Source organism: Chiloscyllium plagiosum, unplaced genomic scaffold (genome assembly GCF_037043375.1).
Source record: "Chiloscyllium plagiosum isolate Xiang-an unplaced genomic scaffold, Cpla_swu_hap1 HiC_scaffold_23, whole genome shotgun sequence".
NCBI lineage: Eukaryota > Metazoa > Chordata > Chondrichthyes > Orectolobiformes > Hemiscylliidae > Chiloscyllium > Chiloscyllium plagiosum.
In genome coordinates this window covers 55,763,726-55,778,871 of record NW_028270161.1, presented here as the reverse complement: position 1 = coordinate 55,778,871, position 15,146 = coordinate 55,763,726, and the positions used below count along the sequence as shown (strand labels likewise).

General features: G+C 44.3%; 1 protein-coding gene across 1 annotated transcript in view; it reads left to right on the top strand.

Moving 5' to 3' along the window:
• Window positions 1–14,450, top strand: part of LOC122561568 (uncharacterized) — a 130,147-nt gene extending 115,697 nt beyond the window's left edge. The window contains exons 16-18 of the mRNA XM_043713365.2: window positions 2,969–3,060; window positions 6,992–7,160; window positions 12,217–14,450. Coding sequence (XP_043569300.2) covers window positions 2,969–3,060; window positions 6,992–7,141 — 242 coding nt within the window. The 3' untranslated portion in view covers window positions 7,142–7,160; window positions 12,217–14,450. The remainder of the gene's footprint in view (window positions 1–2,968; window positions 3,061–6,991; window positions 7,161–12,216) is intronic.
• Window positions 14,451–15,146: the final 696 nt, after the last annotated feature.

Below are 15,146 nucleotides of genomic sequence, written 5' to 3'. Positions count from 1 at the left end.
AGCTACCTGCCCCCCGAGCCCCATCCCCACCCTCCCATTTATCTCTCAGCCCCCTTCCCACCCTCCACATTCCTGATGAAGGGCTTATGCTTGATACGTCAACTCTCCTGCTGCTTGGATGCTGCCTGACCTGCTGCGCTTTCCAGTGCCACACGTTTCGACTCTGACTCTCTAGCATCTGCAGTCCTCTCTTTCTCTCAGTCACTGTATTTAAATGCAGCCCTGCTTATGGAATGAGTGTTTTCCTACCCAATCTGCTGGAGAGATACTGTTATAAACAGGATTAGATCCTGGATTTTTCCACGAGACTTGGGGTTCTGAAGTAGTGACCAACCAGCAGTCACAATTGGTCACCTCCTCATTTTCCCTCCAATTGGGAACCTTGGGTAGGCACTCAGTTATTTATTTAGTGAATACAAGCCTCTGAGGCCAAGTGATTACCAACTCACTGGTTGAGTTGAAGTGGTCATTCCCCCATTAGTCTGTGGAAGGGACACGTCTGAGAAATGTGCAGCATTACCTTTGTCTCTCTAGAAGTGCATTGAGGTTTGGTCTGTCCAAAACCTTTTAGTCTTCCAGTGTAAAGAGTCGCCCCCAACTGAGTGTTGCAAACTGGCACATGCCAAGGTGCAGGACCATTTGCTGAGGGACGGATAAAACTTGGGGCAACTGCCATCATGGAGCACTGTGGAAAGACCACCATCTAAGACTTGCTGCCCATGATATCCCTGTTAACTTATAGAACTTCTCATTGCTTGTATTTGAATGTAAATAGTTTCTTGTCATATTTAATAAATATTCCATTTGAATGGAGGCATCTAATATCATCGAATCTCAACAGTGTGGAAACAGGCCATTTGGCCCATCGAGTCCACACTGACCCTCTGAAGAGCAGCCCAGCCAGGTCCTCCCCATCTCCTATCCATGGCCCATGGCCAGTCCACCTAGCCTGCTCATCTTTGGGCTATGCAGACATGGGGAGAATGTGCAAACTCCACGCCTCCAAGGGTGGAATTGAACCCAGGTCCCCTGATGGTGTGAGGCAGCAGTGCTGAGCACTGAGCCATCGTGCCATCCCAAACATTGCATAGTTCCAATGGGAAATATGATACTTATATTGTATTTTCTGTAATGTCTGACTTGAACTGTTTTATAATGTACTTGCAGATAATTTAAGAATAAATACATTTTTGCAAATGAAGAGTGAGGCCAGTGGAAATATGCCAGTGAGGCCAACATTTAACCTGACTTGAAAACAAAAAACGCTGGAGGTTACAGCTCTTGAAGAGCCATTTAGATTCAAATAATTTGCTTACTTGCTTTCCATGAATGCTGCCCGACCCGCTCTGATCTCCAACATGTTTTCCTTTCAGTACAGATTCCAGCATCTGCAGTAATTTACTTGCAGTCTAAATGATCTGAATTAGTTAAGCCCTGCTCTGGCATTGCCAGAAAATTCAGGTCCCGGCCTACGCCCTGGGAAACCTTCGGAGCTGCAGGATGTGGGGTGCCACCTTATTGTGCATCCACTCCCTGCCCCCCACCCCACCCCCCCCCCACTTGGTTCTCCTTCTGCCTCCAAGACTGGGCTCTGGAAATGCAGCCCTGTGACAGACTGCACAGCATTACATTCATGTTAACCAACACTCATGGTCAGGTGTACACAGAGGAATGTAGAAAATGCTTCATTTAGGGGCAATTAGGGCTTTAGCGCAGGTAGAATTCAGGGTGATCTTTAGCCTTTGACTAGTTGTGGAGTACTTATGGAGGGACGCAGCATGTCTGAATTGGCAGTGTTTTAATCCCCTCGTGCTAACATCCTTCATTAAACAAGGAAGTTGTCAGATTTTGATAGACGATAGCTCAGTTGTACGGAGGACATTTTTTTGGCCATTCTCTCTTGCGAATTGCATGGAAGTTGCATCTTAAAAGTCTCCTCCTGTGTCATCCCTGCGCTTGAAAATGAGTTTCACATGTAACATATGAGCTCAAATAGATTTTGCAATCTGAAAATCACCCCCTAGATAGCTTCAAAATTAACTTTGTGCTTTGTTACCAGGAATAGATTTCTTTCCTCCTATAAGCAACTATTTCCCACCTATATGCCCCCCCTATCCCTTGCCTGCCACCCATGCCCTTCTGTACACCAGTTAAAGGGAGAATAAAGAGTGCTTCTGTCTGTCCCTGAGATCAGGAGAGAGCCCTGGGTGATTGACATCTTTGCTAAGATCAGGAAGGTGGCATGTTCGGAACTGGCATTGATTTCTTGGCACAGCCTGTTGGAACCATAATGCCTAGGCCTGCGCACGATGCCATAGCCACCTTTGTTCTGTTCTGGACCCTACCCCTTCAGGAAGGCCTGGGCAAGATTCACCAGGAGTGAAAATGGTTCACTCATTATAACCAGGAACTTAGATATTCCCATGAGCATAGGGGATGCTCTGACTGAGATGATTGTAAAGGAGTTTGATAGAATCGGTTGAGAAGAAACCATTTCCTCTAGTTGGAGAAACACAGATACATAGAAAATAGAAGCAAGAATAAGCCATTCAGCCCTTTGAGCCAGCTCTGCCGTTCATTATGATCACGGCCAATCATTCAACTCAGTCCCCTGTTCCTGCTTTCACCCCATACCCTACAGACTATCTCGCTTGACTCAAAACATCTCGAGAAATGGAGCCCAGCACAAGGGGTAATACATTAACGTTCACGTCAGGCCATTTTGGGATGATACTTCATTGAAACTCTAATAATGAAAATCTGGAACTTTCTCTGTTGAAGGTGGAGATGAGTTTTCAATCTTTTTGAAACTGTGATAGACTTTTGTTAGGCAAAAGCATTATGATGTGGAACGAAGCCAGGAATTAGAATTAAGATAGAGGCTGTCTCTACATTTCACTCCTCCTTCTGACTGTTCCAGCAGTATCTCGTCCTAATCTTTCACAATTCTTCCCATTCATTCTTCCAGACCAGCCAAACTCCAGACTGAGAGCATCACAACAGTGCAGGAGAAGCTCTCTCAGCAAAAATGAGAAGAAATCATCAACGTGCTCTGCAGCAGTAAGCAAACTAGCAAATTACTAACTCGTGCCAACGACGGCGAAGGGTATTTTCATATGAAGTACCAAGACAGTTTAACATTAAACCATTTGACTACCACAATATCAAACGTTATATTCTTCCTTATCAATCGATGTCTCCATATCATCATAGAACTGCTCTCAATAACAGGCACAATTGTTCAGGACTGTACTGTTTAAGAAATTTAACTCCTTGTTGCTGGGGTGACTTACTCTCACACCACAAGGGAAAGCAAAAAAACACAGAATCAAGTGAACCAAGCTTTTATCCGTCACTTCCTATTGGAAAACTAGTCAGTCTATTTCTTTAGATCAATGGACGTAGAGTACCATAGAATCCCTAGAATGAAGTTTAGGTCATTTGGCCCATCAAATCTACACCACCCTTACAACAAGCGCCCCACCTAGGCCTGCCACCCCCCCATTCCTGTAACCTAGCCTGCATGTCCCTGGACACCATGGGCGATTTAGCATGGCCAACCCACCTTACCTCCAAATCTTTGGACTATGAGAGGAAACCATAGCACCTGGCAGAAATGGGATTGAACTTGGGTCCCTGGTGCTGTGAGGTAGTATTGCTATCTACTGAGCCACCCAAATGTTTCTGTTCAGGGTTTTACCTGTGCCTCCAGTATGTATATTCCTGGTTCTCAGCAAATTCCACCATCTGCCATGGTAGGATTCAAACTCAGGTCTCCAGAACATTAGCTGAGTTTCTGGATTAATTCTGGAGTACCACTAGGCCATCATATCCCCTGGAATAAAGGATGCACTCGCTTTTAAGTTCATGTCAAGTTGGTATGTCACCGGCTTTCATTCATTTCAAGTTGACACTTGCTCCAGAGTGGGCCCGAGGGCTCAAAGCCACCAGTTTCTTTGTCAAATGCAGGTGTGATTGAAAGGATATTGGGTCTTTCCGACAAAGAGAAGGTTTCAGGTGCAGGAACCATCCTTTACTCCCAGGACAGAGGATTAAAAATCATCATCAGCACTCAAAATGCCAGTCTCTCAATGGTGGGCCAGTCATCACATTCATAGAACTAGTATAGAGTCTCAAAGTATTTTGTTTCCACCCCTCAACTTTATCACTTTAGGAAAACCTTTATGTTTAACCTCTTACCTAGTACTGGTTTCTGTCAATCCAGATTAAGAGACCAGAACGTTGGGAAGCAGGACTGACTTGTCTCATCCTCTGTCAATGATGAAACCAACAACCATTGTCACAGCCAGGTTGACTCTAACAACAAGTTGGCAAAAGTGGGTACGGCAGATGCTGGAGATTAGAGTCAAGATTAGAGCAGTGCTGGAAAAGCACAGCAGGTCAGGCAGCATCCGAGGAGCAGGAAAATCGACATTTCGGACCAAGCCCTTCCTGCTCCTCGGATGCTGCCTGACCTGCTATGCTTTTCCAGCACCACTCTAATCTTGACTCTAATAACAAGTTGTTGACCCCAAGCTATTGTTTACATTCGCATTTTGATGCCAGACTGATGGGCCAGCTCTCCCTGCCTTCCGAACCTTGCAACGTAACATATGACAGAAGTGCCCAAAACATCGCAATTACCCACCTTCCTTTTCTGATGCACACTGTAACTCTTTCTGGTTACACTAGAATCCGAGTTGATTAACCCTCTCTATCCCAGGGATGATGAGTCAGACTGCAGTTCACAAATTCTCAGATCAAATCATTCAACAGAGACCTGAAGTTGCCAGGAACCTTTTGTTTTAAACTCAACAAGGCATTATCCGTCACTGAAAGGAACTACTGTTCTCGACTGTGTCAAAACATTACTCTTCACTTGTATGAGGCTCTGGAGGAACTGCATTTAGATAGAAACATCAAGACATAGAACATAGAGCAGTACAGCACAGTACAGGTCCTTCCGACCTCAATGTAGTGCCGACCTTTTATCCTATTCTAAGATCAAACAAATCTACATACATTACATTTTACTATCATCCATGTGCCTATCCAAGAGTCGCTTAAATGTCCCTAATGTATCTGACTCTACTATCACCACTGGCAGTGCGTTCCACACACCCACCACACTCTGTGTAAAGAACCTACCTCTGACATCTCCCCGAAACCTTTCTCCAATCTCCTTAAAATTATGCCCCCTTGTGATAGCCATTTCTGCCCTGGGGAAAAGTCTCTGTCTATCCACTATATCTATGCCTCTCATCATCTTGTACACCTCTATCTAAGTCGCCTCTAACCCTTCTTCACTCCAATGAGAAAAGCCTTAGCTCCCTCAACCTTTCTTCAGATGGCTTGCCCTCCAGTCCAGGCAGCATCCTGATAAATCTCCTCTCTAGAGCCTCCACATACTTCCTATAATGAGACTAACTGCACTTAATTAGAGACTTCTGGACTGACTGCTTTTACCTATGGGCACTGCCCCTCCAGGAGGCCATATTAATTTTGGAGGTGGCTGAACGTGGGCCAACCAGCTTGACACAGGACTGCAAAGGTTGCATGAAGTCAGGGTAACACATTTGGAGGCAAGAGGTGAGGGGAGGGATCATCCAGTAAAATCTGGAGGTCTCCGGTGAACTCTGGTGGGAGTGGGGTGGCCATCCTTTCTCGACATCCCATGTGCCTTCTAGGGGCTCCCTGACAGGAAAGGCAGTGCCCCCTGCCCACCATAGCCTGCCCTGTGTGGTCCTCACATCTCCATGTACCCATCTCTGAGGAGGTAAACCATCAACAGACCTGCTCCCTCTCAGTGTAGTGCCCAGTAGGGTCACCTCTGGTGGTTGAGGGGGGTCCAAGTACACAACCTTAAAATTACAGCCAGGCCATTAAGCCATGATGTCAAGCAGTACTTCCTCACAGAGAGGGTAATGGAAATCTGGGACTCTCGCCAAAAGAAAACAGTGGATTGGAATTTGATAAGCAATTAAAAACTGAGCCTTGAAGATTTTTGTTGAGTTAAGGTATTAAGGGTTCTGAAACCAGGGCAGGCACATGATGCTAAGATGTAGATTGGCCAAGTTCTAGAATGGTGGAATTGATCCAAAAACCTGAATGGCTTCCTCCTCCCGTTCCTTTTTGTTCTGTGTGCTGGTTTCATTAGCAAATGCTCCTGAGGAGGAATATATGTAACTTCTTTCTTACCTACAACCCACCATCAAGGCAGGGATCCCAAACCCAGGAGAACAACACATTTCGGTTCGAATCATAGAACCCCTACAGTGTGAAAGCAGACCATTCAGCCCATTGAGTCCACGCCAACACTCTGAACAGCATCCCACCCAGAGCCAACCCCCCCATTCTAATCCTTTAACCCTGCATTTCCCATGGCTAACCCACCTAGCCTGTAAATCCCTGGACGCTATGGGCAATTTAGCATGGCTAATCCATCTAACCTGCACATCTTTGTGACCGTGGGAGGAAATTGGAGCATCCCGGCAACTCGACACAGTCACCCAAGGGTGGGATTGAATCTGGGTCCCTAGCAGTGTGAGTCAAAGTGCCAACCACTAAGCCACCATGCTGCCCACTCCTAATATTGAAGGTGAGGAGTATGGGAGAAAGTCTGGGTAATTGAAATGTGTTGCAAGATTTTGTTAATTCTTTGAGATAGAAAGACAAGATCGACCAAAATCTCCAAAATGGGATCTCTATAAACCTATGAGGACACAATGACTTTCTAAAAATCTGGTGGTAAAAATGGTGTTGAGTGAAAACAGATGATTAACTATTCTTCCCTGCTCTTCACTCCAGTATTTCCACGACCAATTTTCTTTAACCAAACCCATGCATTCTGTCCTTGTTTACACAAGATGGACTGAATGGCCTCCTGCTGAGCTCTATGGCCAAGGCTGTGTGAGAAATTCTCAGTCATTTTGAAATGCGCAGTTCAGTTTACGTCAGACAGTTTTTACAAGTGTTTTCTTGTTATTTACAGAATAGCTCAGGGCAACAGAAAAACTTTCTCCCGGGGACCTTGCCGTCCCGAGTTCATCAAAAGTCCTCAGCTCTGCAGCTTTTACAGTCCATGCAGAACCTGGCATTCCAGCCCCCGATGCCTCGTCCTCCCCCCGTTGCATCCTGGTGAACCATGATCATTAATCCAGGTCAGGCTTTAAAATATTTAAGATTTCTGTACCAATATTTGGGAGAGACAGAGAGAGAGAGACAGACAGACAGAGAGAGAGAGAGAGAGAGAACTATTTTTGCACATTCTTACACAATATTTTTTCTATTCAGTCACTACTTAATCTGTGCAATAGCTTACAACTGAACTTCGCTTTTGGATTTCATTCTAAAGCAAAATTGTCCGGGAAACTTCCCTGTCTTTAACTTAGATGGTTGAACATAGAACATACGAACAGTCCAACACAGTAGTGGCCCCTTGGCCCACAATGTTGTGCCAAACATGATGCCAAATGAAACTAATCCCTTTTGCCTGCCCTTGGTGTATATCTCTCCAGTTCCTTGCATATTTATATGCTTATCTAAAAGCTCCTTAAACACCCCTATCGTATCTGCTTCCTGGTAGCTTGTTCCAGACTCTTCCCACATTCTGTGTAAAAAAACTTGCCCCTCACATCTCCTGTGAACTTTCCCCTCTCACCTTAAATGCATGCCCGCTAAGATTCTGACTGTCAACCCTATCTGTGCACCTCATAATTTTTGAACTTCTATCAAGTCTCCCCTCAGCCTGCACCACTCCAGAGAAAACAATCCAGGTTTTTCCAGTTTCTCCTTATAGCTCATACCCTCTAATCCAGGCGGCATCCTAGTAAACCCCTGCTACATCCTCGCCAAAGCCTCCACATCCTTCCTGTAATGTGGCGACCACAATTGAACGCAATACTCCAAGGGCAGCCTAACCAAAGTTTTATAAACCTGCAACATGACATCCTGACTCATGTACACAATTCCCTGACCAATAAAGATAAGCATGCCTTTGCCTTCTTTACCACCTCATCCTTGTGCATGGCCACTTTCAGTGGGCTATGGATTTGAACCCTAAGATCCCTCTGTACATCAATGCTGTTCAGGATCCTGCCATTGACTCTATACTTTTCCTTAATATTTGATGTCCCAAAGTGCAGCACCTTGCCCAGATTAAACACCATCTCCCATCTCTCCGCCCATATCTACACCTGAGCTATATCCTGCTGCATCCTTTGATAACCTTTTACACTATCCACAACTCCACTGATCTTTGTATCGTATGCAAACTTACTAATCCACCCATCTACGTTTTCATCCAAGTCATTTATATAAATTACAAACAGTAGAGGTTCCAGTACAGATCCCTGTGGAACATCACTAGTCACGGACCTCCAGCCTGAAAAAACAATCTTCCACCACTACCCTATGCCTTCTATGGGGAAGCCAATTCTGAATCCACAGGGCCACCATGTATCCCATGCATCTTGATGTTCTGGATGAGCCTAACATGAGGGACCTTACTAAAATCCACGTAGACAACATCCACTGCTCTACCTTTTTTGGTCACCTTTGTCAACTCCTTGAAAATGTCAGAGCTGAAAATGTGTTGCTGGAAAAGCGCAGCAGGTCAGGCAGTATCCAGGGAACAGGAGAATCGACATTTCGGGCATGAGCCCTGACCTGCTGCGCTTTTCCAGCAACACATTTTCAGCTCTGATCTCCAGCATCTGCAGTCCTCACTTTCTCCTTGAAAATGTCAACCAGTAAGACATGATCTACCCTGCACAAAGCTATGCTGACCACGCCTAAGTAGGCCATGCTTTTCCAAATGCACAGAAGTCCTATCTCGAAGAATTCTCACCAATAGATTCCCAACCACCAATGTGAGACTCACCAGTCTATAGTTTCCTGGATTATCCTATTTCCCATCTTGAACAGAGGAACAATATTAGCTATTCCCCAGTCCTCCGGAACCTTTCCTGTATCTAAGGAGGATACAAAGATCTTGGTCAAAGCCCCAGCAATCTCCTCACTTGCCTCTCTAAATAACATTGGGTAGATACCATCATGCCCTGGGATACCATCATCCACCTGACTGCTCTTCAAGCTGAAACCAGCACTAGTAGATTAGGATCATCAATATTTTGCAGTGGTCTCAAAGAACGAGCCACGTCTTGCTGTAAGGTGGCACTACGCAATCCATGCCAGTTATCATAGAATCCCAACAGTGTGGAAGCAGGCTATTCAGCCCATCACGTTCACACTGACCCTCCAAAGAGCAATCCATCCAGACTCAATCCCCCTACACTATCCCTGTGACCACACATTTCCCAAATAGTTGAATTTTATTCTACTTGTACAGAAATGGCTATGATCAAGGAAAGCTATCTGGTGTCACAGTCCACCCAATTTTCAGATTGCTTCACATTGTTCTCTGAGATTGAAGGTGCAGACATAGCAACCTAACTAATCTGTAAGTGTGAAGCTCTTTGTAAATCCTGAAACGCAGTTACAAAATAAATTACAATCTTTTCTATTGGGCTTGCCAACTTGATATATTTGCTGGTGCTTCAGACCGCAATAAACAAACAGGACACTACAGTCACAGCAACTCCTCTGCATGTACTACCACCCTCTTGCAATTTAAACTCGTCCAGGATTCTTTTATTCAAGAACATTTATGTTTGATAATAGTTCAGCTTCTGGTCGATGGTAACTCCAGGATGGTCAGGGGGCTGGGGGGGTGGGAGGAGTCCAGTGATGACAATACCTTTGAAATGTCTTCGCTTTCACAAAAGCTGACAAACACAGAAATCGACCAATAAGCTGCGACTAGCTGACCTGTTGCAGAAATAGATCCCATTATTAGCACCTGGATATATGGCTGGCAGATGATCTCTGCCCTTTGTAGAATCTGTCCCAATCTTTGTTTTTATCTTGATCGGCGATCCTGCAGAGCGGGCAGTCTCTGCAGAGGGGGGGGGGGGGGGGTTGATCTTTTATCAGTTTGATATCCAGGTAATGAAAACCAACAGGCAGATTTTAACCCGAGTTTTCTGTAAGAAAGTGCCATCATGAAGCCCATGATCAGGTGGAAGCAAGCAGCTCCACTTACCCTAAGAGGTGATTTATTTCATGTAACACTGGAAGATCCAATATTCATTTTAATATCCACTGGGCAATATTCAGTACATGTTATTATATTTTCCTGTGTGAATTTCTGAGAGTCTGGGATCTTTCAAGGGCAAAAAAGTATCTAAATACGTATTAAATATGTTCGTCAATCAACAGTAATTCTCAAAATTTAGAAAGAAAAAGCGTTTGCATTTCCACACACCTTTCATGACATCAAAGCACATTAATTAGTTCATAGCATGTGTCTCTCACTATCTGAGCGAGCCCTTACAGCCCACTATAATTGCCCTGGAGAGGGTGATGGTGAGCTGCCTTCAGAATTGCAGCAGTTCATGGAGTGGAGATTCACCACAGTGCTGTTAGGTAGGGAGCTTGCAAGATTTGGTCCCTGGTGATATATTTTTGGGTTGGCTTGAGTGTGACTTACACGGAAACTTGTAGGTGTCCCCATGTATCTGCTGCTCTTGTCCTTCTAAATGGCAGAATTTGGAAAATGCTGTTGCAGGATCATTGGTGAATTGCTGGAGTGTAGCTTGTAGAAAGTATACACTGCTGCTCCTGGGTGTCGATGATGGAGGGAGTCAATGTCTTGAGGGAGTCTTGATGGAGTGCTGATCAGTCTTTGTCCTGGATGGTTTTGTTGGAGATGCACCCTTTTAGGCAAATGGAAAGGATTCTACCACACTTCTCCTTGTAGGTGGTGGATAGGCTTTGGGAAGTCAGGTCAGTTGCTCACCACAGAATTCTTAGCTCTGACCTGCTCTTGTAGCTACCGTATTTAGCCTCAACATTTTACAATTTACTACAGAATTGGATGAACGAGCTAAGTGTAATGTACTCAAATTTGTTTGTGATACAAAAAGTGATGGGAAAGCAAATTTTAAGAAGAATGCAAGAATAGAAGTGCGGGCTAGTATTTAAACAGAGCAATACTTCAGAATGCTGCAACACAGAGGAATCTGGGTAATCCCTGACACGAATCTGAAGAAATTAGCATTCAGGCACAATAAGTAATTAGGAAGGGAAATGTAATATTGGATTTATTACTGGGAGTTTGGACTATAAAAGTAACAACTATCCAGGGCATTGGTAGGACAGTACGCGGAGTATAGAGTACAGTTTCAGTTTCCTTATTTAAGGATGGACATGTTTACATCACAGTTCGGAGAAGGTTCCTGGTGTCGATTGCTGGAACAAAGAGGTTATCTTATCAGGAACATGAAGCAGGTTGTGCTTAGTCTCTATAATACACCTTGGAAAAATGAGAGGTACATAAAAGGCTCTGATGAGACTTAACAGTGAGAGGAGGTTTCCTCTGGTGGAAGAATGTACAACAAAGCCCACAGTTTCAAAACAAGGGGTCATCAAGTTAATGTTTCGGGCATGAGCCCTTCTTCAGGAAACGTCAATTCTCCTGCTCCATGGATACTGCCTAACCTGCTGTGCTTTTCCAGCAACACATTTTCAGCTCTGATCTGCAGTCCTCACTTTCTCCTAGTCATCAATTTAATACAGAGATAGGGAGAAATACCTTCTCAGAGGGTCATTCATTTTTGGAATTGTGTGTACCCAGGGAGCTGTGGGTGTTGGGTCATTGAAGACTCAGTTAGATTTAATCTGCAAGGGAGTCAAGGGTTATGGGGAATGGGGAAGAAAGTGGGGCTAAGGCCACAAACAGATAAGCTCAATCTCCTTGAATGGTTTAGCAAGCTGAAGGGGCTGAATGGAGACTGTGGTGCTATAAAAACACAAGGTAAAGCCCTTCATCAGCAATCTGCAACAGATGAAGGGCTTATGCCCGAAACGTTGATTCTCCTGCTCCTTGGATGCTGCCTGACCTGCTGTACTTTTCCTGCACCACAGTCTTGACTCTGATCTCCAGCATCTGCAGACCTCACTTTCTCCTCCCTGAAGGGGCTGAATGGCCTACTTATAATTAAATGGTAGCTAGACAAATTTGTGAAAGGGGAAGGGATCGAACAATATACAGTGTGACAAAGTAAGGTTGGGATAGGTTTGTGTACGGCATTAAACAGCAGCAGGGGGCATTTGGGCTGGCGATTCTATGTAATGGTGTCTGTTGTTGTTTTTCAGCCTTATCACCGAGGTGTGCTGTGCATGAATCCATCTCCATCTGCCTCACCTTTGCAAGTTTTATGCCAAGGCTTCTAGCAATATCATCGCCCCCAGACAGTGCCCACCGTGTCCCACAGCCCCCTCTAACCTTTAAAATGAATTTCAGCAACATTGCTTTCTTGAAATTAACACCCTCTGTCAGTCTGTGCAATTGAAGAATAGCTTGAAACCGAACAAGAAGTGTGAAATGTAATTTTTTTAATGTGACAAATTGATGTTTGACATGTGAGTGCAGAGGATCTGCAGAGGTCCTCCTGTAATACTGGAGTGTGTACTGCTTAAATGATAATGACAGGGACTGAACAGGAAACACCCCTCAGTAATTATCCGATTAGGAATTGGAATGACGTGCCTGAGTCTGTGGCTGGTTTACCAGTGAATGAGGTACCCAAAAACAGCACAGTTCAGAGCCTAGACATTCAGGAGCTCCTGTTGCTGGATTGGAATTGTGGGCTGGTGATCATGGGCACTGGTGAGGTTGCCACTGAACCAGCACCCACAATACATTTCACTTCATTTCCACTGCTTTTACATTATAGCCTCAGGAACAGATGGAGGGAAATTGATAATGAGAGTTTGTAGCCTAGGTATGGGGAATTGACAGCTGTGATTCAGAATCAGTAACTCAGATGAAATTGTAGTTAATGGGTTTTGACTTGTGCGGGTGGCGGGAACAGGGTGTGTAATGGAGGCTTGGCACTTTGGCTTGGGGACGAGGAGATGTGCAACCATTGGCCAACATGAATGGATGGTAAATTGATAGCCTGTGGGAGCATGGAAGGAGGCAGAACAAGAGGTTTTGTTTTTAAATGTCACGGTAAAGAGGAGCTTGCTACTCGTAGTTTGATGTTTGTCTATGTATGGGTGGAGTCTTTTATCCTTCCTGTAGGTGCACACTACGTTGTGCAGGGTTAGTTCAGCATCTCAGAAAATGGATCATTCAACGACAGAAAATGGCTCCTAAGTAAATCACAGAAGTCTCATTCCTATAAATAATTCCAGCCTTTAAACATTCCCAATATGCATTTCTTTGTCAGTGCATCTACCTCATTTAAAATGCAGTACAGTGTAACTGCTGTCTACCATATTGGTAGCTCAATAGACTAGTTACCACCTGAATCTGTGAACTATAGTGCAACCCTATATACATTACACCAAAGAATAGCAAACATGAGAGGGACCTCATGGGAAACTGTAAAAGTCAAACAAGACTGAATGGCGTAAACACAGGAAGGATGTTCCCAATGGTTATGAGGGTGGGGTATCAGTCTAAAGATAGGTGGTAGGCCATTTAGGACTGAGATGAGGAGAAATGTCTTCATCCAGAGAGTGGTGACCCTGTGGAATTCACTATCGCAGAAAGCAGTTGAGGTCAAAACATTGAATGTTTTCAAGAAGGAGTTAGATACAGTTCTTAAGACCAAAGGGGTCAGAGGATATGGGGAGAAAGCAGGAAGAGGGGATTGAGTTGGATGATCAGCCATGATCATCATGAATGGCAAACAGGCTGAAAGGGCCAAATGGCCTACTCTTGCTCCTATGTTCTACATTTCTGTGTCAACCGCGTTTTGACAATTTGTCTTGAAATGACCAAGCTACAGTCTGGATTTTGATTTTTCCAGTCAAGGGTTAGTCTTAAAAACAAGTAGTTGATCTCAGGAATTAGATGGCCTACATTTGAATGATGAGAATTAATGCCCTCACTAAAGAGCTTTTGATATTTTTCTCGTTAGGTTTATGATCATGAGGTTTTTGGTTGAAAGGAGTTCAAAAAAGATGCTCTTTCTTGCTTCTAGAGTTGGGCTTCTGTTCTGTTCTTCCAGGAATATGTAGCTTCACCAAAAATAATGGGGTGGAAGAAACATGATGTCACATCTCCAATGGGAAGGCTGTTAAATCCCATTGAGAAATGCAATTCCTTTAGAGTTTTGTGACCTTACAGGAGAGCTTTTAGTCTGAGCTGGAACCTCAGCCATTTTGGGACTCCCTGCCTTTCGGTAGGATCTAGTTTCAGAAATCTGTTCTGCCCTATACCGTCCTTCAGTCATTGCAGTGAGACAATCAGGATGTAAGTGTGACAGTGGGAGTAACAAGTGTCAGTTATTTTCTTAGATTGGTCCATGCTTTTTTGCTAAATTATGAACATTTCTGAAAATGTTTGCTTTATGTTTGATCTGAATAAAAAAAGTGCTTTTAAAAACTGTGTGGTTCTTTCATAGTTTTGCAGCATCTAATATATAGAATTCTTCTAAAGGCCATTCACTAGCTTAATAAATACTTGTTCAATATGATGAAGCAATGGCATATGGTATGCTTGCCTTCATTGGATGGGGTATTGAGTATAAGAGCTGGCAAGTCATATTAAAATTGTGCAATACATTGGTTTGGCCGCATTTAGAATATTGTGTACAGTTCTGGTCGCCACATTACCAAAAGGATGTGGACGCTTTGGAGAGGGTGCAGAGAAGGTTTACGGGGATGTTGCCTGGTATGGAAGGTGCTAGACATGAAGAGAGGTTGAGTAGGTTAGGTTTATTTTCACTAGAAAAAAGGAGATTGAGGGGGGACCGGATTCAGGTTTACAAAATCATGAAGGGTATAGACAAGGTGGATAGAGACAAGCTTTTACCCAGGGTGAAAGATTCAATAACCAGAGGTCATGCTTTGAAGGTGAGAGGTGGAAAGTTTAAGGGGGATACACGCGGCAAGTACTTCACACAGAGGGTGGTGGGTGTTTGGAACGCGTTGCCAGCAGAGGTGGTAGAGGCAGGCATAGTAGATTCATTTAAGTTGCGTCTGGACAGATGCATGAGTAGGTGGGGAGCAGAGGGGTACAGATGCTTAGGAATTGACCGACAGGTTTAGACAGTACATTTGGATCAGCTCAG